At 50.6% G+C, this 17,643-nt stretch overlaps 2 protein-coding genes across 3 annotated transcripts; both read left to right on the forward strand.

Moving 5' to 3' along the window:
* The first annotated feature begins 4,223 nt into the window (after positions 1-4,223).
* HOXA2 (homeobox A2) lies at positions 4,224-6,876 on the forward strand. 2 transcript variants are annotated; one of them, XM_050309444.1, is made up of 2 exons: positions 4,224-4,782; positions 5,460-6,876. In XM_050309444.1, exons 1-2 carry the CDS (start codon positions 4,299-4,301, stop codon positions 6,209-6,211), a joined length of 1,236 nt encoding a protein of 411 aa, XP_050165401.1. In that variant the 5' UTR covers positions 4,224-4,298; the 3' UTR covers positions 6,212-6,876. The 2 variants fall into 2 exon arrangements, with proteins under 2 accessions (XP_050165401.1, XP_050165411.1); XM_050309454.1 differs by having other exon boundaries at positions 4,401-4,767.
* A 3,990-nt stretch (positions 6,877-10,866) lies between these two features.
* On the forward strand, positions 10,867-12,267 carry HOXA1 (homeobox A1). Its single transcript, XM_050313097.1, has 2 exons — positions 10,867-11,479; positions 11,912-12,267. Exons 1-2 carry the CDS (start codon positions 10,867-10,869, stop codon positions 12,265-12,267), a joined length of 969 nt encoding a protein of 322 aa, XP_050169054.1.
* Positions 12,268-17,643: the final 5,376 nt, after the last annotated feature.

Raw genomic sequence — 17,643 nt, forward strand, 5'->3', positions numbered from 1 at the left:
GAGTTAAGAACATATTCTTCCCAGTGCAGGGGAAGGGAGAGCCCTTCATGACGTGGGGAGATAGGAAACTCGCCTGTAAGCTCACACGAGGATCTGATCGCCCACCCGAAGGGCCCCGCGACGCCTTTACAGCATTTCATAGGCAGGGAGAGAGAGTTTTCGTTCCCTCTCCCTTTTCTCTATGTGTCTCTCTCTCTGTTTTTTTTTTTTTTCCTTTCGTCCAGCGGGGTTTCAGGGCCTGCGGCTGCTGCCTCCTCCCGCACCCGCTGCGCGGTGCCCGCCCGGCGCGGAGGGCAGGAGGGTGCGGATCGCCCCCTCCCCGCGGGGTCTGGGGGGCCACCGGCGGCGGAGCAGCACTCGGAGGCCAGCGGGGCTGTGTGCTTGTGTGTGTGTGTGTACAAGGGTGTGGGTGAAGCACATGGGAGCAGAGCTCGGGATAAAGCTTCGCGTGGGTGCTGGCGCGGAGGGGCCGCCTGGACCCTGGGCTGGCCCGCTGTGGAAAGAGGGGAGCCGGGAGCCGGGGCTCCAGAGCCCCGCCAGCGCTGGGGAGCAGTGATGGTAGAGCAGGGTCCAGCCTAACCGCGAATGCGGCTGAGGCGTGGATGTGCCCTCTGCTCCTCCTTCCAACCGCCATCCCCGTCGTCGTTTTTTCCTGTAAGACGTGGATTTTTCCTTTTCCTTTTTTTTTAAATAATTAATATTTTTATTGTTTTATTTGGGGCTTGTTTCATTCTTGCTGAGCCGTCTTTCCTCCCACCGCAGCCTGAAGCTGTGGGGGAGGGGAACCTTGTGTTCCCTTTCTTCCCTCGTGGGAGTGTGGATGTGTGTGCGTGTGTGTGTATCGCAGGAGGGGGACACGGTACTGTAGAATGGCGACTGTCCCGGCCCCAAACGGGCACCCGTAGGGGTCTCCAGTCCAAATCGTCTCGAGGTAGAAGGGAGAAACCCGCAAGCTTGTGTTTAAATCTGATTTTTCTTCCTTTCAGGAGAAATGTCCATAATTTTCAGATTGAAACTTGAAAGATAAATCAAAATGGACCTTAATAAAATAGGTAAAATATACCCCTGCACGTTTATAAAGACATATTCCAATGCTGTGTAGATAATAATGTGCGCTGTTCACCATCTGTATCTTTTAGAGCACAGAAAAAAAATGTCGCCATTTTGGTCTCATACTGAAATATTATTAATCTTTGGGCTTTATCTTGTTCCCAGAACCATCCTTGCCTGATGCTGAAACATTGTCATGCATCCGTGAATCTATACAGAGCTTTTCTGCATAAATAGATAAAGCGTGCTCAGTCAAAGAAAAGAACAGCAAATAGATTTATACCGTGCTGTTTATTGTAAATGTAGACATGTAACCATGGAAGGAAAGGCTACGTAGGCTGATATTTTTCATTGAAAACTGATTACTACCCAATGCAGACCAACGACTGATTATTATTTTTGTAGGTGAAGGAAGGATTTTTGCCACATTGCAAGACATTGCTCATTTCAAAGGAGCGCCCGTATAAAATTCAAGCCACCACCCCCCCTCCCCCTCGGATCAGTTAGGTTAGATACAACAAAAGGTAACGGTACAGTCACGATACTTACTGCGTGGTTCCTTTAGCACCACGAGTTACATTAAGGAAAATGCTCAAAAAGAAGGAATTTGGCGTTTCACTCCCCTCCTACCCGAAGAAAGAAAAATACAGGCGTTTTGTCCCCTTCTTTCCATGCCCAGTATTAAATCAGTTCTTCGGACTCTGTAGGTTGCACATAAGAATTTGTAATTTTGCATTTAAGAGTCACCCGATTAAAAGATCCCCCTGGAGGCAGCAGTAATTGATTTCCCCAAGAATTTTGCGTCCTCTCTCCAAAGGTTTTGTTCCAGGTGGTTTTTGTATTAGACTAACCACAAGAAACAAATGTGCAGAATAGAGACACCCACACAGGTTTTACTCACAAAGCCTGGTTAAAGTCCAAACCTCTCTCTTTATTATTTGTCATCCTGCTGTTAATCCCAATATTTTCCAGAGGGGAAAAAAAAAATAAAGAAAAGAAAAAGAAAAGCCCGACCCCAGCGTAGGCACCAAGAAGCAAAATAAAACTGGACTTTCCCCAGCAGCTCAGTCCTCTGCCAGCATATTTTAAAAGCAGCTTTTTGCCTTGTTTACTTGCGTTTCTTGCTCTGCCTCTTTTCTCGGCCACATTTGATCTTGGAAAGACCAAGAAGCTTTAAATGTGTTCTTAAGGGCCAGTAAGCTGTCAAACCTTTTGGCGGCCAAGATTGATCGCGCACAGACACCACCAGAGCTTTGTTTGGACTAAAAGCAAGAAAATTAAACCCCTTGCATTTTCCAACAGCATCGATATTTGTAAGTCATCCCTTTTGAGGGATTAAATGACAAGTCTCGTTCTATATTTTATTTAAACAAGCAACCACCAAAAAGCCCATTTAAAGCCTCCCGGCCCCTCCCCTCCCCCTCTCTCCAATGCCTTCGCAGATATGCTACATCTTGTGGGTGCATTAACTTAAAACCGATTTTTTTAAAATGCACTTCGTGCAGACTGGACGCAGACTGAACCGCTGAGTGCTTGGGGTCTTGTTTTCTTGTTTTATATTCCCCCCCCCCTTTTTTTTTTTTTTTTTTTTTTTTTTTTTTAAGTAATTACGAAGACGGTTGCCGACCCGTTTGGCAACTCCGAAAATAAAGCGAGACGGCACCTCATTGCGCTGGCTATCGTTCCTGGCTCCTGGAGGACGCGGAGAACGACTCGGTAGCGACTTCCCCTCGGCCCCCGGCGCACCCCACCCTGCTGGGCACTCTGGGCTCCGCGGGAAAGCAAGTCCCGTCCAGGCTGCCCAGGGCGGCTGTGACCATAGGATTCAGCGGGCTGGTGACTGTGGCCATCATTGTCATCGCTTTTCCTCTCGCTTCGGTCTGGTTGGAAAACTGTGCCCAAAGCATCCAAATTCGGGACTTGCTTCGACCTGGCAGGGGCGACTGGAGACGGCGGCGGCGAGAGCCAAGCGTCGGAGGCGAGTGCCGTGTCTCAAGTCATAACCCCGCAGCATTTTCACCCTGCCTGGCCCCGTGAAAACAAACCCGCTACCAGCCCATGTATTTCCTGGTAATCGAAAATACTCACCAGACCCAGCCTACTACGGTTATTAAGCAAATTATGCCAGCAGAAGGGAGTATCGTTTGCAAGCTAAGGCACGGGATACATATTTTTTTTTAAGAGGCAACAACCAGACACGTTTGCAGCCTCGCCATTTGGCTCACCCAGAGAGGTTCTCCTAGGGTTATGTTTTACGGTCCAATCCCAGGAAACCAACTGGGGAGGGAAGTCATGAAGCACCGGGGCTGCTGCCTATGTGACTCTTCCCCTAGAAGCAGGGTTGTTGAGGAAGATCCTGATAAACACTGGCTCAGCACCGGCGACGAATTGTTCTCTGTACTGCACCGCCGTTAGCCACCAAAAAAAGAAAAAGAAATTAAAAAAGAAGGAAAAAAGGGGGGAGGGGGAGAAAGGGGAAAAAAAGAATCAAGAAAACAACACGAAAAAGAAAGGAAAAAAAAAAAAAGATAAAAAGGAGCCCATAGAGGCTGAGTGAGGAAGGAGAACGGGAAGGAGAAACTAGTTTTGGAGGAAGTGCTATTCCTAGGAAAAAATCAGGACCTCTGCTTCAGACTCCTGCCTGGGTATAACTTCTTATGCGGGGGCCTGACGGTGTCAAAACTTTAAAGATTAATGGATTACTTTGTTAATGACTCAAGGCGTCAGATTGAGGTGCTTAAATGATTTGTGAGGTGCAAAGCATTTTCCTGACAGTCCCAAACAATGAGAGAAGAGAGTGCGGGTGGATGCGAGGGAGGCTGCAGGACAAGCAGCCACACACACACACACACACACACACACACACACACTTGCGCGCACACACACTCGCAGCCTCTCACACAAACATATCCACGCACACGCACCCTCCCCCCATCCCCGATCACTTCAGATTAGGACACCAAGGGGATAGATACTCGACATATCATTTCCCTCTTTAAAAAAAGTGTAAATAAAGCCTTTCTGGCCCCCAATGAGGCGTTCCTTCCCGACTTTTTTGGATCAATCAAACAGACAGTGGCTTCTTTTGATTAAAGCCCAAATTGTCATTGGGCAGAGGCAATCATGTGACAGCCAATTCGGTCCAATTTCAACCTTGTCTCCATGAATTCAATAGTTTAATAGTAGCACGGTCCCCATACGGCTGTAATCAGTGAATTAGAAAAAAAACACCCCACCAGCGATCTTCTATGCTATATTTTTTATTCTCTCTCTTTTTCTTGGGCCTTCCCCCCCCGAGCCCCCTGAATCCGAGGGAACTTTTTCTCCGCGGGGGCTGCCAGTTGAAGGCCATGAATTTCGCATTTGAGCGAGAGATCGGTTTTATCAATAGCCAGCCATCGCTTGCTGAGTGCCTGACATCTTTTCCCCCTGTCGGTGATACATTTCAAAGTTCATCAATCAAGAACTCGACGCTTTCACACTCGACACTGATTCCTCCTCCTTTCGAGCAGACCATCCCCAGCCTGAACCCCGGCAGCCACCCTCGCCACAGCGGCGGCGGTCGCCCCAAGGCGAGCCCCCGCGGCCGCAGCGGCAGCCCGGGCCCCGCCGGCGCCCCACCGCCCCCGGAGTACCCCTGGATGAAAGAGAAAAAGGCGTCCAAGCGATCCGCACTGCCGCCCGCCTCGGCCTCCGCCTCAGCCGCTGGACCTGCCTGCCTCAGCCACAAAGGTCAGTCCAAAGACGTGCCGCCGGCCCCGCCGGGCCGCTTTTTCGGCTCCCCGCATCTCCCCGGCTTCGAGGGGGGACGAGGAAGAGGGCGGGCGGGCGGGAAGGACGGAGCTGGCGGTGATCGCTGGAAATCCAAACTTTCCCCAAACTTGCTTAATGCGGGATGATTTATTTGAGTTGGAGCTGACCTCTCTTGTCTCGCCGTCCTAGAGTTAGGATATTTGACAGTAATGAAGAGTGATAGATTGCTCCCGCTCAGCTAAGCAGCTGATGCATTAATTATAAATTGCGGTATGGCTAATATAAAGTTTGCTCTGGTGTGGGGAGGTTGGGGAGCTGGAGGCAGCGATTTGGCAGAGGTGGCCGAGGGGCACGCAGCACAGGGCGCTCAGCAGTGTAACACAATGGGTTTACTGCATCCAAAGGCGGCCATTTTGTTGCAGTTGCTATTTTATGCTATATGGACATATAGATATAGACACATACATGCAGAGAGAGCACTCCCTCCCACCCCCCCGGGGATGCGATGTGCTCGGGTGCTGAAATTCAAGCCGTGCATTTATCTGTTTTGTGTGTGCGTCCGTGTGTTTTGCCTTTTGCTGTTCTGGCGGTGATGTTTTGGGGTGCGTGTGGTGGTGGTGTTTTTCTTTTTTTTTTTTTTTTTTTTTTTTTAACAGACCCCCTTGAAATCCCCGATAGCGGTAGCGGTGGATCCAGGCGCCTGAGGACGGCTTACACCAACACTCAGCTTTTGGAGCTAGAGAAAGAATTTCATTTCAACAAGTATCTCTGTAGACCAAGGAGGGTTGAGATTGCAGCCTTGCTGGATCTGACTGAGAGACAAGTCAAAGTCTGGTTCCAGAACAGGAGGATGAAGCACAAGAGACAAACCCAGTGCAAGGAGAACCAAAACGGCGAGGGGAAATTTAAGAGCCTGGAGGACCCCGAAAAAGCGGTGGAAGAGGAGGAGGAGGAAGAGGAGAAATCCCTCTTCGAGCAAGCCCTTAGCAACGTCTCCGGCGCTCTCTTGGAGCGGGAAGGCTACGCTTTCCAGCAGAATGCCCTCTCCCAGCAGCAGGCGCAGAATGCGCACAATGGCGAATCCCAAACTTTCCCCGTTTCGCCTTTAACGAGCAATGAGAAAAATCTGAAACATTTTCAACATCAGTCACCCACTGTTCAAAACTGCCTCTCAACAATGGCCCAGAACTGTGCAGCTGGCCTGAACAATGACAGTCCTGAGGCCCTAGATGTCCCTTCTTTACAGGACTTTAACGTTTTCTCCACAGATTCCTGCCTACAGCTTTCAGATGCAGTTTCCCCCAGTTTACCAGGATCTCTGGACAGTCCCGTAGATATTTCTGCTGACAGTTTCGACTTTTTTACAGACACACTCACCACAATTGACTTGCAGCATCTGAATTACTGACAAATTAAAGACGTCCTCTCCAAGGGTCCTGCTTTCTCTTCATTATTCTTTTTTTCCCTCCAGTGAATTAATTTTATTTTTTCCCCTCCCTTTCCCTCATCAGTATTTTCTGTTTGTTACTTCCCTCTGCTATGCCATTTTTGCCGTTTCTTATGAAGTTTTAGTTGTGTTCAATTTTAACCTAACCACATTCTAGGTCCTTCTATGAAAGCAATATATGAGGTCTGTAAGAAAGTGATCATATAGGAATGTATCTTCACTTTCTTTTTATTTTTGTATTGCATTAGGATGCGTTGTCATAAGTATTTTTGGTAGAATAAATTCTTGTTTGCTACAAGGAGCTCTCTCTTTTTTCTTTCTCTTACTCCTCTCTTTCTCTCTTCTTTCAAGACTGATAACATGATGGGTATCTCTCCCCATCCCTTCCACTATTAATTTACTAATAATCAAAACCCAACGTTCTTCCCTTTTGGCAAATTAGGACGTTTAATAGAGAGGAAAAGCACGTTCAAATTCTTTATTGCAAGGATTATCACAAAGAAAAAAAACAAACCAAAAGAAATTAAAATCGGTCACAGGTTTGATGGAGATTTGATCCTTTTAATGGATAAACGTAGCATCTTATCTCTGTGAGGATGCAAAGCTTGGAAAAGCGAGCTATAACAAAAGCGTGAACGAGTACTTTCTCTGTTACAGGCAGAACATAAGAGAGACTCGGTAGGATAAGCATCTCCTGCAAAAACTAGCCAGTCACATGAACGAATGGAAAGGCTCCTTAAAGAGAAAATAATCCTGTTTTTCTAGAAAGTAGTGCTTAGCAGCCTGCAAGATTTTTCAGGAAGCATATCACAAAAAATTTCAGAGCTCACAGAGAATGCGCCTGGTTACTTCTCACATGCTGAGCAGTCCAAGAAATCAGCTCTAGGAGGAGAGGAAATGGAGAAGTTAGTGCCTGTGGAATCAAAAGGGTGGCAGAAAGATAGGGGGAAGAAAAAGCATTTAGGTAGGAACGAGCCTCTCCACTCCATCATTTGAGGGGCGGTGTGGGGGCAGAACCGAAGATATTTTTCTGTTTAAACCTTGTGAGGTGAAGAACTGATAATGCAAAGGGAAAAGTCTATGACTTTAAAGTTACAATTTCCCCGGTCTCCCCGCTATTCTGCTGGCGGCAGTAAAGACGGGCTTTCGGAAATCTCAGCCGAGTTGCCTGCCACCCCTCTAGCAGCGTTGCCGGAGACCCCAAGGCGGAGGGTGAGCCCCGTCCTTCGGGCTAAAACCGAGCAACAGATGCCGGCGGGGCTCTGCCGCTCGGGGGTTGGGGGATCCGGGGAGGGTGCGTTCGCGGCTCCTTGCGTGCATATGAGTGCGTGTGGTTACATTACACAGGCGAGTGGGGCTCGAGTGGGGGTTTGTGAACGGAGCTCTGCTGTCCTTCCATGCGAGGAGTGTTGTCTCCCAGCCCTGCAACACACTGTGAAGCTGGGATGCGTGGATTATAGCTGTAAGGGCTGAAGGCAATTCTTCCGAAAGTCATAAATCAAACTCTTTCTATGAATGAGAATGTCATCAAAGAGATCAATTGCAGGAACACATGCACAAATAAAAATCCTCTTACGTATTTGCCGGGGCTGGGGATCCCCGTCTAAAACTATTAAGTGAGAAGGCGTTTAGTCATAATTCACTTTTATTGCCCTTTTAAAACAACAGCTTGGCTGAGCTACGGGCGGGCGCCGTGAAACCTCGGTCCTGGTTCTTCTTCTTCTCTCTGCTCCAGCCTTGTCCCTGCGGAAAGCGATCAGTCTCACCGGCATTTTAACTCTTTTGCCACTGGGTTAAATTGGATCGCAACGTACATATAAGGGTTTCTTTTGTACCCGGATTTCCAGATGCTGACAACGCTTTAACCAACCCAAATCAAACCAACAGCAACAAAAGAAAATGTGCTACAAGGTTTAAATTTCTCACAAACTGCATTTAAATAAATGGGGGAATTCAGCGAGCAGGAGCCGCCTAGGAGTCCCCTGGTGAGCCCTGGGGCCACAGGGAGGGCACACTCCCACGGAAAAGCCTTAAGTGGCGGGATCGCCCCCTCGGCCCCCGTCCCCTGGCAGGAAACGCGGAGTGAAGTCGTGGAGGGAAACGGAGGGGTCGGGCTGGTCCACAGGCAGGGGAAGAGATAGTAGCTCCATCTCGCCGGGCCACGGAGGAGGGAAAGTGTGGTGTGTGTTCCCCTTCTGTTCCCCACCCCCCCCTTCTTATGATGTTGCCCCTACACTTAGTAACAGGCAGCAAACCCCCAAAGCTCCGCCAGAGAGACAAAGCAACAAGACACAATGGCACGAAAAAGGGACAGAAAAAAGGATTTCAGGATGCTGGGGACTGTAAGCAAATTGCTGTGATTCATCGAAATTCCTGGGTAAAACGGATCTCTTTATAGTAAAATATTTTTTTCTTGGCTGACTGAAAAGATGTCAGCCCTTTCATTAGTAAACAGTCCTAATCGTCTGCCTTTTTTCTCTGCCTTATGCTGTATTTAAAACAAGTGGTTTACAAGAATTAAATAAATGTGTTTACATCTGTAACCCTAGCCAACACTGGTGCAGAATAACACCATAGACGCCTCTGGAGTGTTACTGCTCTTGTCCTCCACCCTGGCTCCCTGCAGTTTAAGAAACTGAACCTTTCCAGAGGGCCCTTAGTATCCCTGCTTTTGTAGTAAATCAGAACAAATAGACGTATGAGGGCACCGGATTGTATGAGTGGTGGATAGAGCAATCCTTCGGTTTTAGTTGACAGTAGAGAGGCCATGGAGATGGCATGGGATGAGGGCTGACATAATAGCAGTAGGAGAGCTTTGCAACTAGGAGAGAATGTTGTAGTTCATGTGAGAGGGAGGAGCTTGAGGGTGAGTATGTGGGGGTGTGTGTGTTCGTGAGCAAGGAGAAGTGGCAGGGTGGAAGAAGCTTTTGGATTTCAAAACAAGCAAGAACTGAGCGTGAGAACAGAGGGACGTAAGAGTCGGCACCTGCAGAAACAGAGGGGGCAGCCCGTCCTGGTGCTGGTGGCAACCATCCGTCTTTTTCCAAGGTTAACGTTTTGCATGATGTCTTTTGAAGACTTTCGCTGCCGTCCTTTCTGCCTGCAGATGACTGGGTGCACCGGGACGGACGAATGCCAGGCCTTTGCCTCCCCTTTAATTTTTCCACCGCCCCCCCCTTCCTTCTCTGGCCACGGACCCATTTTTTTACCCACCTCCCCATGGAGTTGGGAAGGGGTGGGTTTAAGTCGATGCTCAGCCCTGTTCCCAAGGGTCCTGGGGCCGCCTCTGCCACTGGCCATCTGCCACCTCTCACCACCGCCGACCCGGGTGGAGGAGCGGAGGAACAAAAGGGCCGGGGCGGCGGGCCCTGCGCCTCCCGCCTCTCCTCTGCCCCTGCCCCGGGCCACCTCCTCGGGCTGCGACCCGCGGCACCCCGGACAGCCGTCCCCACGCTCGGTCCCAGGGCGGGCGGGCGGGCGGCTGGGGCGCCGCGGGAACCCAGCAGATGGGCTGCGGAGCCCGCGGGCCCCCGCCCATTCATTCGTCCCCCTGCCCCCGACTCCTCCTTCCCTACCCCAGCCTCGGGCTGGCGTGGGTGAGCCCGGCGGACGTGCGGGGGGAGCAGGGTTGAGGGACAGGGGATGGTCGGTGAGTTTGGGAGAGCATAATGGCCGTCAGTCCCAAAAGAGGCTCATTTCCATACTAATGTCCACGGCCGCCTCGTGATGCAGCTGGACAAGCCCCTTTAACTCTTGGCTTGGCGTCGCCCCTGGGACTGCGGCGGTGCAGGACCAGCGAGATGCCTCGGCACCGGCACTATTCCCGTCCCCATTACATCTCCACCCGTATCCAATCCACACCCATATCCTCGGCCCCAGCCTTATTCTCCACCTTATTCTTACCTTCATCCCTGTCCCTATCTCTGTTCTCGTCCCCATAGCAGTCCCCAACCGCATTCACGTCCCATTCTCAGCCCTGGTCCAAGGGTTGATGCTTTCAACGCTGTCCCTGCCGCCCTCCGCCCCATCCTTCACCCCGAACCGCTGATCCAGTCTCCTCTCCCCTCCACCCCCCCTGCTCCGACCGGGGGTTGAGGGGCAACAGATGTGCCCCACGCAAGCCTGACAGCAAAGACAGCAGGGGTGATGCTGGGGCACCCTCGCAGCAGCACTCACCCTGAAGGGGACGGCCGGTGAGCTCCGCGGGCCGGGCGCAGCCTCCGGGTCTCTCCTGCCTTCCCCTCTCAGCTGGCGGGCGAGACCCTGGGGGTTGCCACGGCCGGGTGTGTGGGTGTGTGGATGTGTGTGTGTGTGTGTGTGTGTACGGCCCGGACCCCCACCCCCCTGGGGGGCTGCCGCCGCCGCCCTGCCCCGCGGTGCCGCGCCGTCGGAGCGCTCGGCGTTTAAATGCCCCCGACGCGGCGCTGTATCAGCGACAGGAGCCGGGGAAGCCCCGCGGGCGCCGCAGCCATTGGCTGCCGCCCCCCACGTGCCTGCCCGCTGCCGGCGCCTTCGTGTCATTTTCCTGCCGGCCCCATGGAGGAAGTGGGAAAGTTGGTGCGGCCCCGCCGGACGCTGAAGACCCGGTGGCGGCGTGACAGAGGGAAGCGGCGAGGATGAGCTCCTTCCTAGAATACCCCGTTCTTGGCGGCGAGGCGGGAGGCTGCGCCGGACGCGCCTACCACCCCGATCACGGAATTACAACTTTCCAGCCCTGCGCCGTCAGCGCCGGCAGCTGCAGCGGAGAGGACCGTTTCCTGGCGGGCCGCGGGGTGCCCATCAGCCCCCACCGCCATCACCACCACTCCCCAGCCCAGCCTGCCGCCTACCAGCACCACGGCGGCCTGGGGGTGTCCTACGCTCACCCTGGCTGCGGCCCGACCTACGGCGCGCAGGGCTTCGGACCGGCGTACGGCCCCTACCCCCTGGGGCAGGACGCAGACCTGGGCGGCGGCTTCCCTCCTTGTGCCCCCGCCGTGTACTCCGGGAGCATCTCCTCCTCCGCCGCTGCGCAGCACCCGCATCAGGGCTACGCGGGGGGCCCCGCTCAGTACGTGCCTTCCCCTTACGGGCAGGAGCAGCAGAGTCTGCCCCTGGGCACCTACAACCATACCTTGTCTCCCCTCCACGCTGGCCACCGGGAAAACGCCCGCTCCCCCTCCGCCGAGACCTCGTCGCCGGCACAAACCTTCGACTGGATGAAAGTGAAAAGAAACCCACCCAAAACAGGTCAGTGGCCGGCGGGAGGGCTGGGACGGGGGCCACTCCTGTCTCTCTTTACCGCGGGTGCGGGGAAAGTGGTGCGGTGCCCCGCCGGGCGCTGGACAGGTAGGGCGGCCCACACCTCTGGGAGCAGTCGCGGCTGTCTGCCCGCGGCGCTGAAAGCCAGAGCCGCTTACGCCTCACTTATTCCTGACTCCCCCTTCTCCTCCTCTCCCACGGTCATATTGCTCGTAATTCATAAACCACTTATCAAGTTTCCTCTGACACTAGAGGCTGACTCCGGTTTAGCACCTCGCACTGCATCACTCACCCTGCCGGGGTTTCCCTCTTATCCAAAGAAGTTCTTGCTCCCTATCGCTTAGTCGGTGTGGACATATTGATTACGTCGCCTATAAATCATTTGTACTCACTTACTTACCGCTGCATATCCCCTCGCAGGCAAGGCTGGCGAGTACGGCTTCGTGGGGCAGCCCAACACCGTCAGAACTAACTTCACCACCAAGCAGCTCACCGAGCTGGAGAAGGAGTTTCATTTCAACAAGTACCTGACCAGGGCCAGGCGGGTGGAGATCGCCGCCTCCCTCCAGCTCAACGAGACGCAGGTGAAGATCTGGTTCCAGAACCGGCGAATGAAGCAGAAGAAACGGGAGAAAGAGGGGCTGCTGCCCATCTCTCCGGCCACCCCCACGGGCTGCGAGGAGAAGGCGGAGGAGTCATCGGAGAAGTCCTGCTCCTCGCCCTGCAGCGCCTCGCCCTCCTCCTCCGCCTCGGACACGCTCGCTGCCTCCAACTGAGACCGACCGCGCCCCGACGGCCGCCCGGCTCGCCGCCCCCGCCAGCGCGGCACGCGTCCCTTCACCGCCGGTCTGTCGGTCCCTCGGTCGGTCGGTCTCCCGAGAGGTCCCGGTGCGCTGCCGCTCCCACCCCCCCTACCTCCTCCGCCCCCGCCGCCGCCCGCCCCCGAGGGTGCCAGCTCCGCCGGGTGCTGGTGACTTGGTGCCAGGGGATTTTTTTTCCCGGCCCCCTCTCACTTTTCTGCCGGAGAAGCTGTGGTGGCACAGGTGTAAGGGTCTCCCTCCTCCACTGCAAGGACGTTTCTCCGAGTTTCCCTGAGTGAACGACAGGTTATTTAGGGTACATAACCTCACAAAGAGATGCACTATTGCAAGTGTTTACACGACTTATAGGACTTTCATCCCCTTAATTTAATGTATTCTTCGTTCGTGTCTATGAGTTTGTTGCTTGTAAATACTTTGTCCAAGAGATTTATCTTTTTACAGATTTTTCTAGAAATGATGTTTCGATTATCAGGTTAAGCAGGGTGAGTGCATTCGCCAAACTGGACCCACTTTTTTATTAGTAAAGCCGATGACCGTATCAAGTAAATGTCTTAAGCTCAAGCAGATACCTCAAAAAAAGTAGCGCTACTTCTTTAAATGTGACAAACAAGGCTTCAATTGCACTAGGTTTTGTAAACCTTACCCGGTGTGCTTGCTTCCTCTCCTTTTCCCCCTACCCCGAAAGCTGTGTTGGATTATGCTCAACCAAAAGGTTCAACCATCCAAAATACCTCACCTCTTCCTATTTTCATATTAACCTTCCTTTAGACTCGGTGTCTTTTCAACCTACTCGTGAATGTGATGAATGGCCAAATGAATGTATAATTTCTGTGGTTGGTGTCCAGACCATTGCATGACGCACCGTGCTTTGCTGTGCTGCGGGTATACTGAGTTCTATCAGTTGTCGTGTGTGAGCAAAATGTCCTCCTGATTTTTCTGTACAATCATGAGAAGCTCTGGGATTCCACAAATGATGGAGACCAGGGCAGGATTTACGGGTCCTTATAATGTCTGTAATAAATATATTCCACTTTCAGGTAGCCCTTGTCTGCCTACCTCTGTGTGACGTCAGTGCTGAGTCACAGTCTGGGCTCAACAGTTTTGTTTCCTTTATTTCCTTCTACTGGAGCCTTTCCAAGGGAAAAAGGCAAGAATCTCACAATCTTACTCCTCATGTGTTGTTTTGTCAGGGTCAGAGCTCTGGTTGCCCAGCCTGACTTCTTACACAAAGCTTCTTCCTTTCCTATGCTCAAATTTTATTTTTAGAGAATATGAGGCCTTTCTCTCCCTTCTCCGTAACTGGGAGGAATTTATGATCCCAATCTATTTCTGAAGCACAAACACAAGAACTTCCTGGGTCAAGTGCTAACCTTTTCACCTCGGGGTGGATGCTGACACTTAGATAAACAGAGCACCCTTCAAAAGCAGAAACTGTCTTCAGCCAGTCTTTCCTCACACTGCAGGCCCCTCTCCAAGGACTGCACATTTAATTAGCCTGGGCACTGAGCTGGTCTGGCTTCTCTCTCCCACCCCAGGCTGCCATCCCAGCGGCTGATGGGATGCCGAGATGGGATATGGCTGTAAGTGCTTGGCATAATATTTTTGTCGTGAACCTCAGCCTGTTGCCCCCTCGACCTCGACCCCCAACCCCCTTTTTTTTTTTTTTTTCTTTCTTTTTTTTTTTTTTTTTTTTGGAGTGGGGGGGGGGAGTGTAAAAGAGCAAGCTCTTGCACTTAAATATAGTAATTATTCCAAGAGGTGTCAAGTGGACAGCAGGTCGGGGATGGAGAGGAACCTGTGTGGGGAAAACCTGGGTGGCAGGACAGAGCAGAGAGATGCTCAGCTGGACGCGGAGTGTCTCAAGTCACTGATGTCACTGATGCCTCTTGAATTTCAACGCAAACACGAGTAACACCTCCTTCACTCGGCCCAGCTGCGAGAAGTGGTACCGGACTTCTGGGGCCGGGCTGCCCACGTAGGCTTTGCATTGCGAGATCCGCAAGAATCAACGAAATTTTCTTCACTTCAGTGTCAAAAGGGACAAGCCCTGGTTTGCAAGGCGCGGCGGCCATATCAAGAGCCGAGCTATCTGCAAGGGAACAGGGCTGTCTCCAAAGGCTCCCGCCGATGACTCCATTTCTTTCATTTCCCCGCCTGCCATATACTTTACCTTTTGTTTATTAGTGTAAAGGCACAAAGCAAAACAGATGGCCTTCTTCCAGAGACTTGGATGTGTTAAAGTGGCATTTGCATGCCAATGAGGGCATTTCAATATCGAAATCTGGATCTAAACATTGCTGGAATCCGGATCTACAACTAGGTTCCCCTGGTGCTGACTTAAAGTGTTAGAAAGAGTGGCCATAAATTATAGACTAAATGCGAGAGACAAGACACTTTTACGTGTGTCAATTTGCGGTGAGCGATTCCCGGGCAAAGAATCCCGTCTCCTTCCAAGACCAAACCCCGCTTATGCTCATATATATATGTATATGTATATATAAAATCCTTTTCCCGCAGTCACGATTGATTTCGAGCAAAGACACTCCAAACATCCTGATCCTGGTTTATTTTGCTAGCGCTATTATTATTTCGATACCATCAGCCTTTCTGGTCTGGGAGTGCGGGGAAGAGAAACGAAAATCTCTAGATTTAGAGTTTCTACCACAAAAATACCGCTAAAAAAAAAAAAATCACAGCGTATATTCGTGCTTTGACCTGACGAAGACACTAATTTGCCCTTCAGGTCTTAAGGATCCTTTTGTTTCTACTCGTTGTAAAATGTATTTTAATTTTTCTCTCAAGGATCTCAGGGAAAAAATAAAGAAAAACCCCAGCTTATGAGAACCCACCAACCCAAACCGCATCCAAATGTCAAACGGAGTTTAGCATCTTCCTATCATACTTAAGGCCATTTCTGCTGTTCACCTTTAAAGTTTACTTTTGGAGGCTATTGAGATGCTTTGGTGTTTTCCTCTGGGGCAATCAGATTGAAACCGATCAATATTTACTCAGTCTGAAAGGGCTGTTGAAAAGGCAGCTAACAACAAACTGCTTAGCTGCTCTCCCCTCTTTAATCTCAGGTTCACCGAAAGTTCAAGCAGAAATGAATTCGGTGGTGGGTCACTTTAGAATAAATCCCAGTAGTTAATCTCACAGCCTTGGTAAAGGCAACAATTACAGAGTCATCCCTCTCCCTCTCTCTCTCTCTCGCTGTCTCCCCGGCAGCGTCAACTTTCCTCTCATTTTTGCCCACCATTTTTTTACTAAATTTTATCCGCTTTCCGCTGTTTTGCAGAGACAGTGAAAATTCAGCATCTCCCTCCCGCCCGCACTGCAGCTGACACCGGCGTTCAGGCGGGTACCCCCGGAGAGGTACAAAGGTGCGGGAAACAACCCCTCCCGCAAGGGACCCGGCATTTTCAAACGGGGGTCCGGAGGTAGGGGTGCTTGAGACTTTCTACTCAGCAGTCCCGGTGGGTGGAAGAGGGTGGCTAGAGACGCACCCGGCTGCTGGAGGCGCTGGTGGAGCCGCGCTCCCCTCTCCATCCTTTGTGGGAAAAGAGTAGAAATCTGGGCAAAAGGCGACAGACATCGCCGTTAATTGCAGAGATTCTTCAAAGGTCAAAGTTCACATAATCACTGCATAAATGCATTCTTAATAGGGATTTATTAGTAATTCTCTAATGGTAGTTCACGTTTCGGCTACAGACTCAAGCGGGTTTTCACCGGCAAATAGCTTCTCAGGACAGGTGCCCCCTCCACTGAGGCATTGCCGGGAGACCCCGGGCACGAAAGGCGATGAGTTCCTGGCCAGGCCCCGGGGATGCTCCGAACCGGGCCGGCCGCCGGGGCCGCCCGCGGGAGAATCTGGGCGGCAGCGCCGCGCTGGAGAGGGAGCCCAGGGGAAGCCGCTCCCGTCCGCGGCTCGGCCGGGCCCTGGACCGGTGGGAAGAGGGGCTGTCATTTTTTTGAGGGGGAAAGAATAGTTTCGAAATGTTTTTTTTTCCGTTTAAGTTTAGGAGCAGGATCTCGTGTTTGTTTTTCCTTAGCAATTAGCTCCATAAGATCACAGTAAATTGGTAACCACAAAAAAGAATACATAAATAATTAAGTTAATATCTGAATAGATAGGCATATAATGTATTTTAAGTCTTCTTTCTTTCTTTCTTTCTTTCTTTCTTTCTTTCTTTCTTTCTTTCTTTCTTTCTTTCTTTCTTTCTTTCTTTCTTTCTTTCTTTCTTTCTTTCTTTCTTTCTTTCTTTCTTTCTTTCTTTCTTTCTTTCTTTCTTTCTTTCTTTCTTTCTTTCTTTCTTTCTTTCTTTCTTTCTTTCTTTCTTTCTTTCTTTCTTTCTTTCTTTCTTTCTTTCTTTCTTTCCTCTTTCCCTCTTTCCCTCTTTCCCTCTTTCTTTCCTTCCCTCTTTCTCTCTTTCTTTCTCTTTCCCTTTTCCATTTCTCCTTTTCCAAGACAAACATTCCTTTTCTCCCACAGGCACACTACTTGGTTGACTTTCACTGTTAACATTATTCTTTATGGTTTATGTGTCATAAAATATTACAGGTCACAGTTACTCCTGTTTCAAGCTCAGAAAACCCATTGAAATCGATGGGTGCTCTGGGGAAAAGAAGTCTTCTCTTATGTCTAGGAATTTGGGGACAAATTTCTTTGATTTTGATCGTGCAAGGAGTCCTCTTTACCATATAACTTCAAAAGGATTACACATTCCGTTATTGCCAACAGAAATGGGCCTGGAAAATGCATCTGTGACACTTTTTATAGGACATATTTTAAGCATTTGTTCCACAAGAAAGAATGTTTTAACTATTACTTTCACAGTTATTTTGGCTTTCCAATCTACTTTCCTTGAAAGTGTATATCTCACAAAGTTAAATCGGGACTATAGTTTCTTATAAAAATGCATTCAAATAATGATCAGACTCGACTATGATGAAACCAATAGCCAGGTCATGACTTTTCCGAGTGCCCAGTTTTTATAAATACAAACTCAATGTATTGCAAAACTTCTCCTGCTGAAGAAAGTAAAAGTTGCAAAAAGAAAAAAAAAATCAAATAAACCCAAATACAAGACCAAAAGAGGGACAGCGGGAGGTATGAAGGCAATCTCAGTCACAAACTCTTGTGCCTATGATGTGCCTACACCTACAGACGTGGTTAGCCAGTGGGAAGCAGAGGGATTAGGAAAATACAGGGACTCATGGAGCGTTTTGCTCGGAAGAGTTGTAGGAAGTGCCCGAGAGGTCGAGAGCCGCGGGACATGTGCGCCCTGCCTCGGTGTTTGCCCCGGTGACTGTCCCGGTGCTGGAAAGCGGTTC

The sequence above is a fragment of the Myiozetetes cayanensis genome, unplaced genomic scaffold, assembly GCF_022539395.1.
Source record: "Myiozetetes cayanensis isolate MyiCay16 unplaced genomic scaffold, myiCay2020 scf1, whole genome shotgun sequence".
In the NCBI taxonomy this organism is placed as follows: Eukaryota; Metazoa; Chordata; class Aves; order Passeriformes; family Tyrannidae; genus Myiozetetes; species Myiozetetes cayanensis.